This window comes from Elgaria multicarinata, chromosome 8, assembly GCF_023053635.1.
Source record: "Elgaria multicarinata webbii isolate HBS135686 ecotype San Diego chromosome 8, rElgMul1.1.pri, whole genome shotgun sequence".
Classification (NCBI taxonomy): Eukaryota; Metazoa; Chordata; class Lepidosauria; order Squamata; family Anguidae; genus Elgaria; species Elgaria multicarinata.
This window is the reverse complement of record NC_086178.1, coordinates 677,198-699,238: the sequence shown is the minus strand read 5'-3', so window position 1 is coordinate 699,238 and position 22,041 is coordinate 677,198. Positions and strand designations below refer to the sequence as shown.

At 49.5% G+C, this 22,041-nt stretch overlaps 2 protein-coding genes across 2 annotated transcripts; both read right to left on the bottom strand.

The window, feature by feature from the left end:
* Window positions 1–802: 802 nt before the first annotated feature.
* On the bottom strand, window positions 803–2,777 carry LOC134402340 (carboxypeptidase N subunit 2-like). The gene has a single exon (XM_063131742.1). It carries the CDS (start codon window positions 2,615–2,617, stop codon window positions 803–805), a length of 1,815 nt encoding a protein of 604 aa, XP_062987812.1. The 5' UTR covers window positions 2,618–2,777.
* Window positions 2,778–14,150: 11,373 nt separating this feature from the next.
* LOC134402312 (platelet glycoprotein Ib alpha chain-like) lies at window positions 14,151–19,397 on the bottom strand. The gene is made up of 2 exons (XM_063131706.1): window positions 19,314–19,397; window positions 14,151–17,600 (listed from the first exon to the last, which is right to left on the bottom strand). Exon 2 carries the CDS (start codon window positions 17,597–17,599, stop codon window positions 15,110–15,112), a length of 2,490 nt encoding a protein of 829 aa, XP_062987776.1. The 5' UTR covers window position 17,600; window positions 19,314–19,397; the 3' UTR covers window positions 14,151–15,109.
* Between the last annotated feature and the right edge of the window lie 2,644 nt (window positions 19,398–22,041).

The window sequence follows — 22,041 nt, the reverse complement described above, 5'->3', positions numbered from 1 at the left end:
CTCCAGTTGCTGGGGAACATGGGTGGGAGGGTGCTGTTGCACCATGTCTTGCTTGTTGGTCCCTAGTCAACAGCTGATTGGCCACTGTGTGAACAGAGTGCTGGGCTAGACGGACCTTCGGTCTGATCCAGCCTGGCTCTTATGTTCTTATTTTCTTAAATTCCCCTATGTAGATGGGGCCTAGGTAATAACTCAGGGCTACATTTCAGTGGTATCATATGCTACTCTCCCTCCAGCAATGTGGTTATAACAATAATGGACTACTTTACAAAGTTGGCAAAACCCATAGATTTATTTATTTGCATTGGCAGAGCGGTTTTTAAAATGTTTACACACACAGTTAAAAAGAAAAATGAAAGAAAGCAAGAATATTTTGTGTGTGTGCATAAAATGAGAACTGAGCTGGAAGGAACATGAACTCCTGCCATAAATGCACAAGAGGAGCCCTGATGCTGGATCGGACCAAGGGCCCATCTAGTCCAGTATTCGGTTCCCACAGTGGCCCACCAGCTTGCCCATGGGAAACCCACAAGTAGTCGTTACTGCTATGTATTTTTTTCAGCCTGTTATTTTCCAGTCACAGCTACACGACCACACTGGATTTCTCAATTGTTTTCTATGGGCTATTTCACAAAGGTAGACAAAAAATAAAAGGGGCTTCAAAATGTACCAGAAAGGCCTTTCTTTTTAAGAGTGGTCACTCTAAACTTATTCCTATGGCCAAATGTTTAATCTTTGTAAACTGCAGAGAGAGCTTTGACTGTTGAGATTAAGCATTTGACCAGAGAGATGTAAGTTCCAACTAGTTAGTTGGGTCTCTGAGATGCTGGACTGGAGGCTGCAGCCCCCTTAGCACAATGGCTAATCCAGCCATGATGGTGGTGAAGATTTGAGCGGCTGTGGTTGAGCTGTCACCAGATGTAGAGGCGAGGGATGTCCCAGCAATAATGTCAGGGGTAGCAGTGTCAGTCCAGCTACTGGCGAACTTAGATTTAGAGACCATGCTTGAAATCTTGATGGTGGTTTTGGGGCTTGTCTCAGTTGAGGTGGGACTTTGCGTGAGGGTGGTGATTTGGGGGCTTGTAACTGGGGTCTCTGTGGGGACAGTGGTGGTGATGGTAGTTCCAGGGGCTGTTGTACTGCTGCTGCTGCTCATGGTCTTCAAGGTTTTGGTGGGACTCCCAGTGCTGGTGGTAATTTGAGGAGTTGTAATCATCATCTCTGTACTGGTGGGGATAGTCCTGCTCGTGGTGGGCTCAAGGACACTGGTGGTTATAACAACAGCAGTGGTGAAAGGTTTACTGGCTGAGGGAAGTGTTGCAGTTGTTCCTCCTGTGACAGCAGGTGGAAGAGTGGACCTGGGCAGCCATGTGCTTTCAAAGGTGGCTGAAATGGGTGTGGTTGTGAAGCAGATGAACTGGTCTTCTGTCAGTGATTTGACCACTTTCCCAACCAGATCATCAGGGCTTCTACATTTGACCTTAGCGGCATCCTTCACACTTTTGGGATTAGCTTTCATCCACCGGTGGAGATAGAGCAGGTGACAATCACACCGCCATGGATTCCCACCAAGGTACACAGATTTGAGATTTCCATACTTGTCAAAAAGGCCCGTGGGAATGCTCTCTAGAAGATTCCTCTGGAGTTTGAGGGTTGTCAGTTTTGGGAAAGGATGCAGCACCAGGCTCTCCAGAGAAGAGAGCTTGTTCTTGCTCAGGTCCAGATCTTGGAGGAGAGGCATCTCCGCAAGCAGCTGGCCGGGGAGCACTTTCAGCTGGTTGGAAGCCAGCTCTAGCTGTTTCATTTTCCTCAGTCCAAGGAATATCTCACCTGGGAGAGCTTCAAACAGGTTGTTGCCCAAAGAAAGCTTCTCCAGGTTGGTCAGGTTCCTCAGCAGGTTCGGTGGCAGAGTTCGGATCCTATTGTTCCTGAGACTGAGCTCCGTCAGGCTGTGCTGGCTGTCCAGACTCCCCTCCGTGAGGCCACTGATCTCGTTCTGATAGAGCCGGAGAGTATTCAGCTGAGTCAGTTGCTTGAAGACATCCTTCGAGATGCTTGAAATCTTGTTTTCAGCCAAGTGCAACAATTTCAGCTTGGGAAGTCCGTCAAAGGCACCTTCAGGAAGAGAAGGGATCTCATTCAAATGCAGATAAAGCTGCTCCAAGTTCCCAAGACCCTCGAAGAGTCCTTTCTCCAAGCCTTTGATACCAGATCCCCGCAAGCTCAGTTTCCACAAGTGCGAGAGGTTCCGGAAGCTGCCCACGGGGAGGCTGCCTAGGTCTGCGCTGGAGATTTCCAGCTCCTCCAGCTTCCCCAAGTTGTCAAAAGCTCCCACCTCCACGGTTTTGATCTTGTTGTTGATAAAGTCAATTTTCACCAGGTCGGGCATGTTTTGGAAGGCTTTCTCTTTGATTTCAACAAGGCTGGTTTCCACAAAGAACATTTCCGTAATGATGGGACTGGCGGACTTTGGGATCTCTGTGACGTCCCTGGTTTTTGTGTAGACGTCCTGGTAGGGCTTGGGGCAGCTGGGATCCGTGGCGTTGTGGCAGGGCGTCTGGCCTTTGCCACTTTCCAAGAGGAGGACGAGGAGGAGGGCGGCGTTCGTGGGCAGCATGCTGGAAGAAACCGACAGCAGTCACTGAGCCTGTGTCCCAAGAGTGCCTGCAGGTCAGACACGACTCCGCAGCTGGGGCAGCAGCAGCAGCAGCATCTGCAGGCCTATCGACTGTCCTGTTCGTTTGTTTACTTGCTGGCCTGCGTGCTGTACTTTTACACCGCCCAATACCCAAACTTCTCTGGGAAGTGTGTAACACATCAAAAACAGAAAATACAAACAGTAAATGCAGCACAGAATAAAACCAGCAGCAAAATAAAACAATACCCAACACATAACAACTAATTAGAGCCAGCAGCAGAATAAAGTACTAACTAAAAGCACTAAAATCGCTCTTAAAATCTCGGGAGACTAAAAAGGTGGCAGAAAGGCCATATTGTAGGTGCCAGAGCAAGGACCTGCAACAAAACCGTGCAATGTGCTGTGGTCTTGACTGGGTTTCCAGACTGCCCGGAGCTCCCGTGCTCTCCTCATGTCTTTGCCCAGCATTCTGGGGCCAGTGGTGTTCTCTGGCATCAGCTGCCCCCACGGCCCTTAGGATGTGGTTAGCGTGGAGGGAACCTACCTGGCTCAACTTGCAGTCCACCCTTCTGCTCTGCTCGCCAGGCAACACCCTTCCGACTCAGGAACTCTTGCAACAGTAGGTTTTTTTATCATTAAATACTGGAGAGAAGACGCACTCCTGAGTTGCCACGCACCAGATTGCCTCAACTCCAAGGGCTGCCTGAAGAGGGGGGGCGGGGAGGGGGGAGAGGCCCTGCCCAAACCTCCAGGAAAGAAAGAGGAATGAAAACTTGCCGGCCTCCGGAAGAGATGCACACATCTGACACTCTCTTCTGTTCAACGCTCTGTCAATTTATGTAATGCCCAAACCAATCCTGGGTGACAGATGTCACCAGGACTTGACTCACCGTTGGGGATGAGCCTTTGCCACTATCCCATGTCAGGCACCTCATGTTTTGCAGGCATTTTCACTTCACCTGGCTGCACTCTGTGGTCACCCAATCATACCTGTCTCAGAGGCAAAAACGATGCCTCCTCTGGGATACCTCTCATCCTCGATGGGCTGCCTCTGCATCCGCTGTGTCTGAAGGAAGAGAAATATCCTTCCAGAGGTGACTCGTGTTCCTTTTGTTGTGGGCCCCCAATGACAGCTGAGCATGGTTCCCTTCTTTCCTGGGCTACTGATGCTGGCATCTGGCCTGCAGGTCTTTCCTTCCAGACCCTGTTCCCTGTTTGCAAGGGAAGAAGGGGCGCTGCAGGCTTCCTGACACCGCTGCCAGTGTTGCAATCAGGGACACGCTCCACCCTCAGAGCAGGTATTGTGGCTGGCACTGAGGTTCTCAGCCGCTGTCCCATGAGCAGTTGGGCAGGAGTGAAAGCCAGACCTGTGATGGGTCCTATTCCATAGCAGGAGACGACGCAAAACAGCTCCTCTCTTCCTGCTGGCCTCAGCTACCCTATAACTTCATGGTGGAAGCAGCATCCCGAAAACTCTTTGTGAAAGGGGAAACTGTTTTAGCACTTGGAACATAAAGATGGAGCAGCAGCTGCTGCGGCACCTGGGCCAATGGGCCACATAGGCTGCTGTGTACCAGACCTGTATGGTTTTTCTTTGCATCACCATGTACTGTAATTACATAACTGTGACATTTCCCCTACTAATTGTCTTCTCTTCTTTGGTTCTGTTTGTGTCAGGTACAGATTTGGAGTCATTCAAGAACAATATCATAAAGTCTGTTGAAAGCATAGGCTGAACAAGAAACTAGAATGTGCAGGAAATGCTGTTCAATGCTGTTTTGGCCAACACTCTTTCAGAAACACCCTTCAAGAGGCCAGGCCTTTAGGTATTGCTCAGTATCCGCCTTGCAAACTTTCCAGTTTCCAGAAGAACTTTCTTACTGGTCAAATGCACATGTTCTACAGCACAACAGGCTTCTGTGTGAAAGCCTTGGAAGTAAGAGAACTTCTTGGTTCTCCAGCCCAGTAACGGCCACTGTAACAGGCCCACGCATTCCAAAGCAGCAGCACAGCTGCCACACGTGACTGGCGTGATTGGTTCAAACGCTGCTGATGGTCAACACCCAGAGCAGCCCACTGGGCGCTCTCATGAACTGGCATCCGATGTGGTTGTTGAAACTCTCAGTGCGCCGTTATTGAACTGCATCAAGAAGTCATTCATGGAACAGGGGTGAACACAACAGGCGGTTATAATACTCAGCAGCATGAACAACAGCAGCAACAGAGCTTTGAGCTGCAGCAACTGCTGCTGCAGTTCCTTCAGTCCTCCTCGCCCGTAACCTCTACGTCTCTTGTGTGCGCCCGCTTTCTATAAAACTGTTAATTGTAGGAAACTTTCTTTCCCCAAACCTCTCATGTGTGGCTTGCAGATGAATTGAACTGCAATGCCAAGCACCCTTGAGTGGAGGCCCTTTCCAGCCATACTAACCTGCTGGCTGGCTAAGGGTTCAGGGCACATGAAGCCCAAAATGTCTGGAGGGGAACAGCTTGGACGATTGATCTCTGTATCTTCTTTTCATTTATTTTCTGTTTCCTTTTTTTTTTTAAGCCGAACCAGAGAGGCAAGCAGGAATATGATTGTGATCTTTGGGCTCTGGACAACTACATTTCCCTATTTTGACCTTTTGAGATTTTAATTGCATATGAAGGTCCTTCTTCCATTGCTCTTTCAACCACTAGCCCTTTAATCGCTGTTTCTAAAATCTGAATAGCCAATGAAGAGAGCAAGCCTGAACGACCACACCCAGAGCAGCTGAGTGATGTGTAGGGAAAACACCAGTAATCATTTATTAAAATCAGAATGTGGCTTTGTTTTCTGATTTGAAAACCAGGAAAAGATAGGGGGGAAGAGAACCCAGGCAGGTGTCTGAAATCCATTTTTTTCAGGATGGTGAGGAGGTAGCACTTGATACGGTGTGACCTTGGGAATATTTGCCAAATTACTGGAAAGTACGTGCCGTGTTGGTGACTGCATTTCTCAACAGGCGCATTCTGGGTGAGCCCTACTGTAAGGTGGAAATGAGTTGTGTTGTATGAATTGTGAAAGCTTTTTTTTTTACACCAGTGCAAGTCTTGCTGCTCTGCTTTTGGATAATCTAGTTGACCATTGGCCAATAACATACATTAATGATTAAGGCATCAAGGTGTAGGACCACTGTGACTTGCAGGATGTATCTACAGAACATGAGCAATAGGGTTCCTCCCACATACATGACGAGAGGACATGACAGCAGCAACACATTGTGGAAAACATACATGCTTGAAATGTGTGTAAAAAGTACACATCTGACTGAAATAATGACCAACAAAATGCAGAATACCTGACCAGTTCCTGAACTTCTTCATTGGTCTGGGAAGTGCCTGCTTGTGCTTCCCCAGAGTCACTGTGCTGCTTCAGCAACTGGAGACCCGTCCACAGCACTTCTGCAATTCATTGGATCTGTGTGGTCATCAAAAAGGATGTTCCAATTCGCATCACCATCAATAAGAAAAGGTCTTTGAACCCAATGTAACAGAAACTGTTGTGTCATTAGTAGTCCAACCACACACTATCACAGCAAATCAGCAAGGTGGAGAGACAAGCAGGTTTTGTTTAACTCTCTGCAACACGCCCTTCAACCTCCCCTCATTTCATGTGACAGAAAGTCTCTTCTTCTCGATCCTCCCAGAGCGCAGGACACAGAATAATGGGCTCAAGTTACAGGAAGCCAGATTCCAGCTGGACATCAGGAAACACTTCCTGACTGTTAGAGCAGTACGACAATGGAACCAATGACCTAGGGAAGTTGTGGGCTCTCCCACCCTAGAGGCCTTCAAGAGGCAGCTGGACAACCATCCGTCAGGGATGCTTTAGGGTGGATTCCTGCATTGAGCAGAGGGTTGGACTCGATGGCCTTGTAGGCCCCTTCCAACTCTGCTATTCTATGATTCTATGATTCTTCTGATCACGCAGACCCTGTTTATTTCAGTTAAAAAGCCTCCCCTTTTCCTCCCCCTCCCCATTTGCAATCCCAGCCCACCCCCTGCAGTATGAAACATCTGGTGTTCATGATGAAAAGATCTGAGCGCGGCTATTTTATCCCTTCCCTACTTTATTTTATGCCTTCCCTACATCTTGTGCTTGGCCGAATTAACAATGTTCTTGAGAGTAATATGTTTACCATTACCTAACAAACGGGTTTTGCACATGTTCCAGAACAATTGCTTGATTATGGCAATTTTCTGCTGAAAGGAAGGACACTCAATGGGTTTAGCTGAATAGAAAAATAGCAATGACATGCATGTAATGCAGACACGGGGCCTTGTTCAGTCTTTCAGCACATCACTGATAACCCACTAATGGTTTAGGTGCTGCTAATACTTGTGGCCTACACCTATGTTGCAGCCCCACATCAGGAGCTCATGCACATGAAGAGGTGTGTGGTGTGGATGCAAGTAGCAGAACGAGGGGGGGGAGCAAAAACAGTTGCCGGGGGGGGGGGGCAGCAGACAGATGATCAAGACGAGGAGGAACACAAGCTGATGGATGCGTCCTTGGAGGAGCAAGTGCAGCAGCAAACCCCCCGAGCAACAAACTTCCTCCGGCGTGATTCTGTGGTGCCTGGAAATGGCAGCCCTCACACTGCATAGGGCCTTGCGTGTGTCTCACCACCACCGCCCTGCACCTTCCTAATATGCTGAATATACTCAGGGGACAGTGAGAGTGACGAGGGGTATGTTGGGCAATGAGATAAGAGGAACAAATAGTCCAAATTAGTCGATCATTGCAAAGCTGAATGCACTGTTGACCTTGTGGCTGCAAAAGAAAAGGGAAGCGCATGAGATTTCTCGGCGCCAAAGCACAGCACGAGATTTGCTGGCAGAGCAAGTAGCTGTACAGGGCTGCTTGCGTCCCCTCCACGACGGCCGTGACTTGGCCTTTTGCACTGCTTCCTGCCACCAGGCAACATCTCTTTCCGTCAACCTGACCTTTTTAGGGGGGTCCTTGACACAGCATGGGGAAAGGGTGCATCCTCAAGACCCTCCACCTCCACCACCCCCCGTGCCCCTGCTGCAAACTGGCGGTTTGGGCCCCAATGGAGCAGAAGACCATTGCTTTGTGTGTTCTGTATTCATCCCTCCCTCAGCTTCTTTATACATGTTAAAGATATTTCAATATTTATATGTCATAATACAGTGAAATGCATTGCAAAATGGAGGGGGCATCTAAAGCCAACCATAGTATGCTATGGAATACTAAAAAGCACCCAGATCCACCATGGCAGTGCGGATTACTTAGGCGGCATTCAACCTGTCCTGGAGGGGGCTGCACTTTCCCCTGAAAGATCAGAGCATCCTCACATGGGGGGGGGGGGGGAAGGGGATCACATTTACTTACTGTCACTTCCCCGCCCATGTGTTTGTCCCTCATTACTTCCTCTTTTGAAAGAAGAAGTAAACAACGCACATGTGGCCCATTCAGTGGACCGTCTTGATCCTGCTGTTTCTCCTGCGGACAGCAGGAAATAGCGGCAACTTCCATCTTCAAGAATAAGTCAGATTTACTGGGGATTTTTTTGTCGTGTGAAGAAGGCTAGAAAGCTAGAAGGGGTGGGAGGCATGTGGGAGGCAGACGATGTCGTGTGAGGGACCCACAAAAATCTGTGAGAGCCCAGCAATGAGCGTGCAATAAAACACTAATTTGATGGAGCTCTCAGATAACAGGTAGCAGTCAGGATGTGTGGTGGCAAACATTGGGGGCTTGCTCATGGACACTCCCCCCCCCCAGGCATGGGCAAGTCAAGCTACCTCTATCCTTGGAGGCAGCAGCGGGGCTGACAGGCGCCGGGGTTTGGGACTCACCTGCACAAGGGAAGAGCCACCCCTCGAACCTGTGCACAGGTGAGTCCCAACCCCCACCAACAACAAAGAAAAAAAGGGGTGTCGGGGCGGCTTAGGCTATGCCCCCACTCTGACATCACGTCATGTCCCCCGACTATATCCTGTCCATGCGATGCAGGGTGGTGGACAACCTGGCCCTCCACCTCAAATCACATCTCCAGCCCTGGAGCCTGGTCCGTGAGGCCACCTTGGAAGAAGACTCAGACACTCCAGTTAGTGCATGACAGAGCTGCTGGGTAACTGGCTGGGACTGGCTGATGGGGTCACATGGTGCCAGCGCTTGGTTGGCTGCATGGATTTGCGGCTTGAGGCTAGAGCACACCGCAGGGTGAGAGCGGGCGGTGTCCTGGTCTCCCCTCTGAGGGGGACGCTGCTGGTTGCTCCTCTCCTCTCCTCCCCACCTCTGTTTTATTTATTTTTTTACTTCTCCAGAGGTGCGGGGCCACCCATGGGGACCAATCAGGGGGCGCCATGGGCTCCGCTGCCAAAAAAAGTTGGGATAAGTCCCCGACTTTTTTGGAGCGGCTTTTCCAGGATTTGCCCCCGGATGGCTTCGCAATGGCGGCTGCGTCATGCAGATGATGTGCCACTACCGCCAAGCCACCCCGGGGCAAACCCTGCGTGTAGATGTGCTCCTTGTTGTCAGGCTGCTGCTAAAGGCACAGGAGCAGAAACGAGGTGCGGTGCGGTGGAGTTGGCGACTCTAATGCTCAGCAAAAGGACAACGCTCTCGTTAGGTGGCCCATAATACTTGCAAACAGAAGTCTGGTTTAGTAATAGGATGCTCTTAATTCTTTTTTAAAAAAACTTGCTGTTCAAAAATGTATTTCTCTACAAGAGTGAACTGTATGGGCGATGCTGGGACTTTTGTTGAAGGGGGACGAAGGAATTTCCTCTACCATATTTCTTCGATTCTAAGATGCACTTTTTCCCCCATATAAACATCTCTAAAAACGGGTGTGTCTTAGAATCACAAGAGCGTTTATTATTTCTTAGAATCAAAGCTTCCCCCCCCCCTGTTGGTGGTACTGAAATTAGTGTGCACCTTACAATCGATGGTGTCTTAGAATCGAAGAAATACGGTATTTACATTCCTCCTCTTTCCACCGGGAGGCGCTGTTGCTCCATTAAAGTCTCCTGGCAGAATTACTACTGACCGATGGGAGAGAATAAAAAGTGATTTTTCCAGGGGTGCCTTTTGCGGAGGCATTTTCCCACCCCAACACACCCCACCCCAACACACACACACACACACACACCACAGTTTCAGGCCACGTGTGAGTGTTCCTCAGGAGCACCCTGTATTTCTGGGTGTCATGAGGTTTCACCCCACCTTCCCCCACCCTAAAAAAACATTTTGAACTATTGTTTTATTATGCAATTTAAATAAAACAAAGAGAGGAGAAGAAAATTCAAAGCTACATAAATTTGAATATATCAGTTTCAGTGCATGCATATTTATTAATTAACTAGCTGTACCCTGCCACACGTTGCTGTGGCTCAGTCTGGTTAAATTGAAAAGAAAGAAAAGTCAAAGCAGATGTTTCTAATATGTTTAATTTCACAATGCTTGTGGATATACAATATTTTTAGTTGTTCCATTGTCTGTGAAGATATAGAGATTGTCTGGTTTGCCGACTCTAGAACACGCAACATATAATTGTCCATGTGAGAAGCAATCTGTGTCTAGATCTAAACCGCACAATTCTAAAGATTGGCCCTGAGCTTTGTTGATGGTGATTGCAAATGCCAATCGAATTGGGAATTGCAATCTCTTAAATTGAAATGGCATATCTGTTGGAATCATAGGAATGCGAGGAATGAGGACATCTTCACCTTTGAAAGGTCCTGTCAAGATTGTTCCTTCTATGATGTTGCTCAGTAATTTTTTTACTGCAAGCTGCGTACCATTGCAAAGTTTTGTGAGAGAACATGCAAATAGGAGAGGAGGCAGAGGCAGTGGATTGGCCTACTGTTTGGTTTTTTTTTAAAAAAAAGGATATTTTTACGGTGAGGAGGTTAGTGGAAACTCCTGGCAGTTACCTTTCTTCAGAACGTGTAACTGTCACAGGTGTGACATCTATATTCACTCAGCCAATTGTGAGAGAACATGCAAATAGGAGAGGAGGCAGAGGCAGTGGATTGGCCTGCTGTTTGGTTTTTTTAAAAGGATGTTTTTATGGTGAGGAGGTTAGTGGAAACTCCAGGCAGTTACCTTTCTTCAGAACGTGTAACTGTCACAGATGTGACATCTATATTCACTCAGCCAATTGTGAGAGAACATGCAAATAGGAGAGGAGGCAGAGGCAGTGGATTGGCCTACTGTTTGGTTTTTAAAAAAGGATGTTTTTACGGTGAGGAGGTTAGTGGAAACTCCTGGCAGTTACCTTTCTTCAGAACGTGCAACTGTCACAGGTGTGACATCTATAGTCACTCAGCCAATTGTAAGAGAACATGCAAATAGGAGAGGAGGCAGAGGCAGTGGATTGGCCTACTGGTTGGCGATGTCACAATGACCTATAAGAACAAATAGGAGAGAACATGCAAATAGGAGAGAAGGCAAAGGCAGTGGATTGGCCTACTGGTTGGCGATGTCACAATGACCTATAAGAACAAATAGGAGAGAACATGCAAATAGGAGAGGAGGCAGAGGCAGTGGATTGGCCTACTGGTTGGTGATGTCACAATGATCAGCAGGACTGGTTTTGAGGAGGCCTATTTCTTCGATTTTAAGACAAACCTTTGACCCCATAGAGAACATAGTTACATAACAACGCTTGCATATTCGAACGCAACGCTGTGTCAAAATTTCAAAGCAATCGGTGAAGAACTTTCGGAGATATAAAAGCATGTTTTTATGGTGAGGAGGTTACTGGAAACTCCTGGCAGTTACCTTTCTTCAGAACGTGTAACTGTCACAGGTGTGACATCTATATTCACTCAGCCAATTGCGAGAGTACATGCAAATAGGAGAGGAGGCAGAGGCAGCGGATTGGCCTACTGGTTGGTGATGTCACAATGATCAGCAGGACTGGTTTTGAGGAGGCCTATTTCTTCGATTTTAAGACAAACCTTTGACCCCATAGAGAACATAGTTACATAACAACGCTCGCGTATTCGAACGCAACGCTGTGTCAAAATTTCAAAGCAATCGGTGAAGAACTTTCGGAGATATAACGACAGTAACGAACGGTCTTTTTCATTTTTATTTATATAGATTAATTTATTTACAATATTTATATACCGCTCCGCAAATTTCAGAGCAGTGTACAAGATAAAATACATTAAAAAAAAGAATGAAACACCTTGAAATAGATTTTTGAAAGCAAAATGAAAGGTGAACTGTGGCAGGTCATTAAGGAAAGGCTTCCTGGAATGATGACGTTTTCAGGAGGGGTGTGTGTGTGTGTGTGTAAATATCTAAGAATTATACTTAAACTTCAACAAAAGTGGATGAAATATCCATATAAACATCCATTCCAAACAGCATCTATATCCCACCCGTTCGAAACCTGAAAGCACTGTGAAGTCCCCCCACCGCAAAAAAACCCGCAGCAATTTCCATTTGAACGCAGGGCTCCCCTGTCACCCCCCACCCCCACCCCTAGTTTAACCTGGAATGAAATCAAGCACAGCCGGCCTTTCCACCACAGTGTGAATCAAGCCCCCAACCCACTGAAACCCCCTGGCCACCTCCTGCTTTGCTGGGTGGGAACCTTTGCATTCAAGGGCTGCCTTTGAACTGCCCCTGGGCCCTGGGGGTGGGGGTGGGGCAGAGCTGTCAAAGGGGAGAAGGCTGCATAAGCAAGAACCCACCTCAAGAACATCAGAAGACCCCCTGAGGCAGGATCCGACCCAGGGCCCATCTCGTTCTTCATTCTGTTCCCACAGGGGCCGACCGGCTGTCGATGGGGGACCCACATGAACGCAGCAGCAGCAACAGCACCCTCCTTCCCAGTTCATGACCAACCCCAGCCTCGTGCCCCTCAGCTGTGTTGGACTGCTACTGCCCAGTGGGTGGGTGTGGGTCTGGGGGGGGCACCTTGTCCCTTGGAAACCCGTGCTTCCCCTTCCTCGGGGTGCTGTCGGGTAATCCCAATGCTGCCAGAGCGCAGGGTTTCTGGGCGGCCATCCGGGGATCAGAGTGACCCCTGCCCTCTTCCTGGTGGAAGGTGACCAATCGCAGGCCGCGTTCCACCAGGTACCGCCCGGCTACACCTTTGCTGCGATTCCGGAGCGAGGCTTTGGGGCTGTCTTGAGGCCATCTTGCAAGTCCTTGCCTCGCTGCAGACAAAGAAGTCGGGGGAAGTCCCTGACTTTTCTCTCTCTGCAGCTTTGATAGAAACACACACACACACACACACACACTGGGGTGGGTACCCAACTGCAGCAGCAGCGGAGCACAATCAGTGTTGTGTCATTGCACGCCCACCCTCAGGCTTCTCAAGCGTTTAGACAGTCCCTAAGTCTGGTAGATCCAATGTTTCCATTTCAAGCATCCCTTCCTGGTTGATAATATCCCCAGTGAATGACTTAAGGCAGCGGTTCTCAACCTGTGGGTTGCGACCCCTTTGGGGGTCGAACAACCCTTTCACAGGGGTTGCCCAAGACCATCGGAAAACACATATTTCAATTTGTAACAATGAAAATACATCCTGCATATCAGGTATTTACATTACGATTCATAACAGTAGCAAAATTACAGTTATGAAGTAGCAACGAAAATAATTTTATGGTTGGGGGTCACCACAACATGAGGAACTGTATTAAAGGGTCGCGGCATTAGGAAGGTTGAGAACCACTGACTTAAGGCCATTGTGACCCTCTTGATCGACACTGTCCTGTTTTGACACAAGAACCTCCACCGCCAGCTGTTTACCGCTCTACATCCTGGCACAGATGTTTCCCTGTATTCAGAGCAATGCTTCCCCTTTGTGTCTAACAGGCCCAGCTGTGTGGGATTGGCTGCTGGGATGGAAAGGAAAGGAAAGGAAACCATGAAATATTAATGCAGAAATCCCTTGGTGAACTTTATCATGGAATCTCCTAGTGCAGTGGTTCCCAAAGTGGGTGGTACCGCCCCCTTGGGGGCGGTGGGATTGCATAGGGGAGCGTTAAGAGGCAAGGGGGCGGCAGGGGGATGTTCAAGGTGGTCTTTTCCGAGAAGCGCCTCTTCAGAAGGTCTTAAAACCCAGGGACATTTTTATGGGAGAAAGTAGTTTGGTCCCAAGCCATATAGGGGAAGAATCCACACATGTATTAATACCGTTTAAGAAGAGTCCTTTTAACAGTGAATTGAAATGTTTCAAAAGCACCAAAACGCTAATGAAGAGACATACCCTGTTTGGTGTGCCCCGCCACGCCGGCTGCAAAACACATTACTAAATGTGGTGATTTAAGACTCATGTTAAGTGACTTTAAACCAGACATTGGGAAACTGGTATCACTTCATCAAGCCCATCCATCACATTAAGAATTTACAAAATAGTGAAGTACTCTACCACCCAGAGAGCTTCGGCTATGGGGCGGTATATAAATGCAATAAATCAAATCTAATCAAATCTACCCTAGTTACTAAATGTGGTATACTTGCTAAATAACTATCAGACTTTGAAAAGATGATATCACTGGATCAAGTTCATCAATTATGTTTAATTGAACTAGAAAAATGCAATTGGATTTTGGATAAATATTCAATTAATTGTTACTGTTTTGAATTTTATTGTTATTATCTTCCTTAGTGGGTCGTTGAAAACAGCTATTCTGAATAATGATTTTTATAGTGTAGGGTAGGGGGCACTGGGCATGAGTTTGTGGAACCAAGGGGGTGGTGACCTGAAAAAGTTTGGGAACAACTGTCCTAGTGGCTTATCTAGGTCAGGCAGGGGAATATGGGTCCCAATATTTGCCACAGTATAGATGCAAATTTGGGAATAATGACTTTAATCTGAGATAGAAATACAGCCCATCTCAGGCCTTAGCTAGACCTAAGGTTTATACTGGGATCATCCCGGGGTCATCCCTGTTCATGTAAATGACACACAGCAGGATATCCTGGGAGCAGGCAAGGAGGACCCCGGGATAAACCTTAGGTCTAGCTAAGGCGTCAGTCTACTGGGGAAGACAGTGACCAGGTGACCACCTGTGTGCAATGCTGCTCCGTCTGCTGTCCAGGCACTATGGATGGATGGACGGATGGATGGATGGATGGACCACTTCAAGGCCTTCTCTGCTCTCCATTCTTAATATGTTTCTTTATCTTTAAACCAGACATGGACCAGACAGCCCCACAGGTATAGGTGCATAGACAATCCCAAGACCCCAGACGGACCAAGCATCTGACTGGGAGCAAGGCAGCTTCCTGGTTCCTCCGGCCCTCCGCTGTGGCTCAGTTCACCCCCCACCCCACCCTCTCCCTCTGAAGCCAGTGGGCAGCCTGTCCAGGGCAGCAGCGGCAGAGAGAGCCCCGTTTGAGGCGGGGTCCTGGCAGATGCCTGCTGATGCCAACACTGATGCCAGACAGTTCTGCTGGGGAGATGGAGGAGGGGGGGGACGGTGGGGGGGGGCTCCCCTGCCGGCCAAGGCAGCACCTCAGGGCTTCTCTAGCCTGCGCTTCACATCCAGCAGCTTCACAGGCCCAGGCGGCACGTCTAGAGAGTAGGTGGCTTTGTACAGCACGTACACAAACCTTGCCAAGGCAGCGGTACAGCAGATTTCAACACAAAGCATAGACAGATACATCAGGAAGGAGAGCTTGCAGTACTGGTAGTTGGAACTTAGTGAAAAGCCCCAGGCCAGGGGCTGGGAGAGGAGCGAAGGGGCGCTAAGCGGGCGGCTGGTCCCAGAGCTCCCTGGTGATGCCCTTGCTGCGCTGATGGTTGATGTGCTGGTGGTGGCAGCTTGAGGGGTTGTAGTTATACCAACACTGGACACCTGTGTCTGCGTCACACTGGAGGTGGAGGCTGTGGGAGTCCTGGTGGCCGCCATTACTTCCTGCTTGCTCGATGGTTCTGCAGTCGAGGAGCCAGAATTACATACACCTGGAGTGTTGGCATTGTAGAGGCACATCACGGTGCTTGCGGGGGCAGCAGATGCCCCTGGGGAAGAAAAAGTCTCCAAAGGTGTTGGCGGTGGAGTTGTGAGGGTTGTCTTGCTGGTTGCAGTGTTGACTGCGTGTGCTGGGGCAGAGGCTTCCAGACTGCTTGTTGGTGTATCAGAAGCTGGTCTGGATATCTTGATAGTGGAGAAAGGAGTGGTTGTGGTTGAGCTGACACATGAGCTAGAGGCAAGCGATGTCTCAGCGCTAATGTCAGGCATAGTGGTGGGAGTCCAGCTACTGGGAAATTCAGAGGCTGTTCTGGGAAAACACATGGCTGTAAAAATTTGGGAGGTCATGGATGGACTCTCAGAGGAGAGCAAGTCTGCTTTGGGACTTGTAGTTGTGGTTGTGACAGATTTAGAGGTCGTGCTTGAAATCTTGATGCTGGTTATGGGGCTTGTCTCAGTTAAGGTGGGACTTTGCGTGAGGGTGGTGATTTGGGGGCTTGTAGCTGGAGTCTCTGTGGTGACAGTGGTGGTGATGGTAGTTCCAGGGGCTGTTGTACTGCTGCTGCTGCTCATGGTCTTCAAGGTTTTGGTGGGACTCCCAGTGCTGGTGGTAATTTGAGGAGTTGTAGTCATCATCTCTGTACTGGTGGGGATAGTCCTGCTTGTGGTGGGCTCAAGGACAGTGGTGGTTATAACAACAGCAGTGGTGAAAGGTTTACTGGCTGAGGGAAGTGTTGCAGTTGTTCCTCCTGTGACAGCAGGTGGAAGAGTGGACCTGGGCAGCCATGTGCTTTCAAAGGTGGCTGAAATGGGTGTGGTTGTGAAGCAGATGAACTGGTCTTCTGTCAGTGATTTGACCACTTTCCCAGCCAGACCATCAGGGCTTCTACATTTGACCTTAGCGGCATCCTTCACACTTTTGGGATTAGCTTTCATCCACCGGTGGAGATAGAGCAGGTGACAATCACACCGCCATGGATTCTCACCAAGGTACACAGATTTGAGATTTCCATAGTTGTCAAAAAGGCCCGTGGGAATGCTCTCTAGAAGATTCCTCTGGAGTTTGAGGGTTGTCAGGTTTGGGAAAGGATGCAGCACCAGGCTCTCCAGAGAAGAGAGCTTGTTCTTGCTCAGGTCCAGACCTTGGAGCAGAGGCATCTCCACAAGGAGCTGGCCGGGGAGCACTTTCAGCTGGTTGGAAGCCAGCTCTAGCTGTTTCATTTTTCTCAGTCCAAGGAATATCTCACCTGGGAGAGCTTCAAACAGGTTGTTGCCCAAAGAAAGCTTCTCCAGGTTGGTCAGGTTCCTCAGCAGATTCGGTGGCAGAGTTCGGATCCTGTTGTTCCTGAGACTGAGCTCCGTCAGGCTGTGCTGGCTGTCCAGACTCCCCTCCGTGAGGCCACTGATCTCGTTCTGATAGAGCCGGAGAGTATTCAGCTGAGTCAGTTGCTTGAAGACATCCTTCGAGATGCTTGAAATCTTGTTTTCAGCCAAGTGCAACAATTTCAGCTTGGGAAGTCCGTCAAAGGCACCTTCAGGAAGAGAAGGGATCTCATTCAAATGCAGATAAAGCTGCTCCAAGTTCCCAAGACCCTCGAAGAGTCCTTTCTCCAAGCCTTTGATACCAGATCCCCGCAAGTTCAGTTTCCACAAGTGCGAGAGGTTCCGGAAGCTGCCCACGGGGAGGCTGCCTAGGTCTGCGCTGGAGATTTCCAGCTCCTCCAGCTTCCCCAAGTTGTCAAAAGCTCCCACCTCCACGGTTTTGATCTTGTTGTTGATAAAGTCAATTTTCACCAGGTCAGGCATGTTTTGGAAGGCTTTCTCTTTGATTTCAACAAGGCTGGTTTCCACAAAGAACATTTCCGTAATGATGGGACTGGCGGACTTTGGGATCTCTGTGACATCCCTGGTTTTTGTGTAGACGTCCTGGTAGGGCTTGGGGCAGCTGGGATCCGTGGCGTTGTGGCAGGGCATCTGGCCTTTGCCACTTTCCAAGAGGAGGACGAGGAGGAGGGCGGCGTTCGTGGGCAGCATGCTGGAAGAAACCGACAGCAGTCACTGAGCCTGTGTCCCAAGAGTGCCTGCAGGTCAGACACGACTCCGCAGCTGGGGCAGCAGCAGCAGCAGCAGCAGCATCTGCAGGCCTATCGACTGTCCTGTTCGTTTGTTTACTTGCTGGCCTGCGTGCTGTACTTTTACACTGCCCAATACCCCAACTTCTCTGGCAAGTGTGTAACACATCAAAAACAGAAAATACAAACAGTAAAATGAGGAATAAAATCAGCACAGAATAAAACCAGCAGCAAAATAAAAGAATATCTAATACATAAAACCTAATTAGAGCCAGCAGCAGAATAAAGTACTAAAAGCACTAAAAACATTCTTAAATCCAGCTTGATTTGGGCAGAACCTCCGTCCCACTCATTGCCACACAACTCCTTAGCATTTTACATATATAGGTGCTTGGGAGATTAAAAATGGCTTCATCTGGTGTCAGAAAGACCTGGGGCCCTGTGTATGGCTACTCTCAGCTTTTGCTTCCTTTATAATCAAGAACTCAAGTGTGACGTGGTCACTTTCCCCCAGAGTTCCCCTAATTGCCACTTTATCCACTAAGTCATCCCTATTGGTCAGGATCAAGTTAAGGATCACCGATCCTCTAGTTCCTTCCTCCACTCTCTGTAGGAGAAAGTGATCACCCATACATGTCAGGAATTTCTTGGAAGGGCCGCTTTTGGCAGTATTTGTCTCCCAACAGATAATTTAGCATGTTTATTTGACTTGTATTTAATGAACAAAAGCTTTAAAAGTACCCCATGCTAAATTAAAAAAAAGTGTCCCAAAACGCCACAAATATTTGACCTGAAATATTTGAGGGAGGAAATTAAAGCACACTTAATGTGATAAAAATGTTATATTGTGCAGATTTTTTTTATTGGAAGACTTGTAAAAATTTAAAGACAATAGCTTGTACTTCCTTTACATTGTTTAAATTTATTGGGGGGGGGGGTTTGGGGAGAACAAAGATGCTGAAAACTGCTGACACGGCCACTAACTTCAGCCACGCCAAGAGCGTTGCCTGCGGCACCTGACGACCGCTCCTGGCAACGGAGAGCCTCGTGCTCCTCCAGGCCAGGGCGGCCTTCGGTTTTTGCTCTGACTACTACTGATCCGTTCTCTTTACTCCGAGGCCTGCGAGAAGTCCAGGGGCATCTCTGTGTTCTCGCACGTGGCCCAGGGGAATCCCCAGAGAAGGGTCCATTGCAACTTTGAAACGGCCAGGCTTGCCGCGTATTGGAGTTGCGATGGCCATGCATTCGTTGTTACGAATGAATTTGTGGAACCAAAAGTTTTCCACAGATAAATAAAGCCCTAGGAATTTTTCCGCCCACCCATCTGCCCCCCACATCGCTAGAAGGGACACTGGTGCTGGCTCCCACCCCACCTCTGCTGCCCACCCCCTTCAACTGGCCTCATGCCCTTAATGGGTCCCCTGCATACACAGACTTTAGCCTGGCAGCCTCCAGTCACAGGGGGCTCTGAAAACTCTCAGGGGTCCAGCAAGGCAGCTGCCTGGCCACCAGCCGGTCCTATTGGCCCTGGCTCCCAAGGAGGAACCGGTGTGCCTCCAGGCTGAAGACATGACCTGGAAACAAAGGCGCTGGTGCCAAGGGGGAGGTGTGCTGGAGGAGGAGGGGGGCTGCCTCTGTGAAACCCCAGGGAACCTTTCAGGGTGCACCTCCCTTACCTGCCCAGTGCCTGCAGAGTTCCCTGCACCGGAGGAGTTGAGTGTCGGCTGCCACAGAGTGAGACGGCTCAGACCTTATCTTTGGGAGGCAGCCCACATCGGGGAGGAGGCTGGCAGGGACGAGGATCTGACCTCCGTTGGCCTATCGCCCGATCCAGCAGGTCTGCCGGGTGAGATAATGAGTGTGTGCTTGGCACCACTGAAGTCCCAGCCAGCACTCCTGCTGAGGAAGGCAGGGCGCCCTCATCACCCTGTCTTGCACGGCTGCAGGACTTTGGGCGCCCAGACGTACAGCCTCCAGTACCAGAGGCAGTGTGCCTATGGTTATTTGAAGGAACGCCTCCTCCCCCATGCTTAGGGTCCAGGACAGCAAAGGGTGAGTCTGCTCCTCCCCAGCCGTGACTCCTCTGCCCTGTCCCACCAGCACAGCAGTGCCACGAGTGGCGTTTCCCAGCAGTGTGCCTGTCACAGCCACGCCTCAAATCATGCCCACGGAGCGGGGCTTTCGCCGCCGTGTCCTGCAGCAGCGCAGCTCGTGGGTTCCTGAGTGCAGCATCGCTCCCTGAAAGATCTAAGAAGGAGGTCTGCTGGGTGGGGGAAGAATCCCAACTCCAGGTAGAGCCTGCTGGGACCTGTGGTGGTGGTGGCCGACCGAGGAAGAGGCCTCGGGGTTGCAGTGGGCAAATCGATGAAAACGTCAGCCCAGAGCGTGTGGCTGCTGCAACGGAGGCAACAGCCACGTTGGGCATGTTCAGGATGAGGCCAAGGAGGGTCTCAACGGGCAGCGATTCAGGTAAGCAAACGGAGCTGGTGGTGAGGCAGGTCGCAGGAGCAGAGAAGGAGGGAGAAGCCACGGCTTATTCCCAGCAGGAGTCTGAATGAGGTGAATTCTATCATAGAATCATAGAATCATAGAATAGCAGAGTTGGAAGGGGCCTACAAGGCCATCGAGTCCAACCCCCTGCTTGATGCAGGAATCCACCCTAAAGCATCCCTGACAGATGGTTGTCCAGCTGCCTCTTGAAGGCCTCTAGGGTGGGAGAGCCCACAACCTCCCTAGGTAACTGATTCCATTGTCGCACTGCTCTAACAGTCAGGAAGTTTTTTCTGATGTCCAGCTGGAATCTGGCTTCCTTTAACTTGAGCCCGTTATTCCGTGTCCTGCACTCTGGGAGGATCGAGAAGAGATCCTGGCCCTCCTCTGTGTGACAACCTTTTAAGTATTTGAAGAGTGCTCTCATGTCTCCCCTCAATCTTCTCTTCTCCAGGCTAAACATGCCCAGTTCTTTCAGTCTCTCTTCATAGGGCTTTGTTTCCAGACCCCTGATCATCCTGGTTGCCCTCCTCTGAACACGCTCCAGCTTGTCTGCATCCTTCTTGAATTGTGGAGCTCAGAACTGGACGCAATACTCTAGATGAGGCCTAACCAGGGCCGAATAGAGAGGAACCAGTACCTCCCGTGATTTGGAAGCTATACTTCTATTAATGCAGCCCAAAATAGCATTGGCCTTTCTTGCAGCCATATTGCACTCTTGGCTCAATAGCTTGCGATCTACAACAATTCCAAGATCCTTCTCGTTTGTAGTGTTGCTGAGCCAAGTATTCCCCATCTTGTAACTGTGCCTTTGGTTTCTATTTCCTAAATGTAGAACTTGGCATTTATCCCTATTAAATTTCATCCTGTTGTTTTCAGCCCAGCACTCCAGCCTATCAAGATCACTTTGAAATTTGTTTCTGTATTCTAATATGGTTTTGCAACATACTTCGTTGTCAATTGACCCGGCCATCAACGTACTTGTAGTTCTCACCTGTTATATTCATCTATAGCCGCTGACGGTGGCGGCAGCAGGTCCGTCTTTGCCACTGGCTCCGCTCCCCAACCTCTCCCACTAGGTGGAGCTTTTGCAGCACATTCCCCTCCCCCCCTCCCAGCAGCGGCCAGATGTGATGCTCCCACCACTGCAGCAGGACTCCAGTTCCACTCAAGCCCCCAGGCCAGGGAATGGCTATTGCACCACCTTCTCCCTCTCCCACACCCCACCCTCTCTCTCTCACACACACACAGTGCCTCCCTGCCCCTCGCCCCGATTTAGGACCCTCTGAGAACCTTGGAGCAATCTCAGAAGAATTAGCATATGCTGGACCTCACTTCATAGAATCATAGAATCGTGGAGCTGGAAGGGGCCTCTAAGGCCATCGAGTCCAACCCCCTGCTCAATGCAGGAAGCCACCCTAAAGCATCCCTGACAGATGGTTGTCCACCTTGCTGCAGGTAGGCTATTCGTGAGCACCAGCCAGTGCCTAGACTGGCCCTGGAGCAGGGGTTGGCAGCCCTTCGGCACGTTGAGAAACTGAACTGGGCACCACCACAAAATGGTTGCCATGGGAGGCAAGGCTAAGGGCAAATAAGCTGCCCCAAAGAGCGAGTACAAGGCAGAGGTGGGAGCTGAACCCCAATGCACTGAGCACCCCCTTTCAGCCCACAGTTGCCAGCACTAACAGTGGCCTATTGCACAGCCATCCCAGCTGCCAGTAAGAAAATGTGTTTATTTATTTATTTATTTTTAAAGCGTGGAAGCAGTCAGGCACCTTGGCGAGTGCCAGGAACGGTGTCCGGGGCACCACTTGACCTCCCCCTGAGCTAGAGGAAGGCAGGCGCTTATTCATTCATTCATTCATTCATTCATTCATTCATTTATTTTTATTATTATTTATTTATATAGCACCA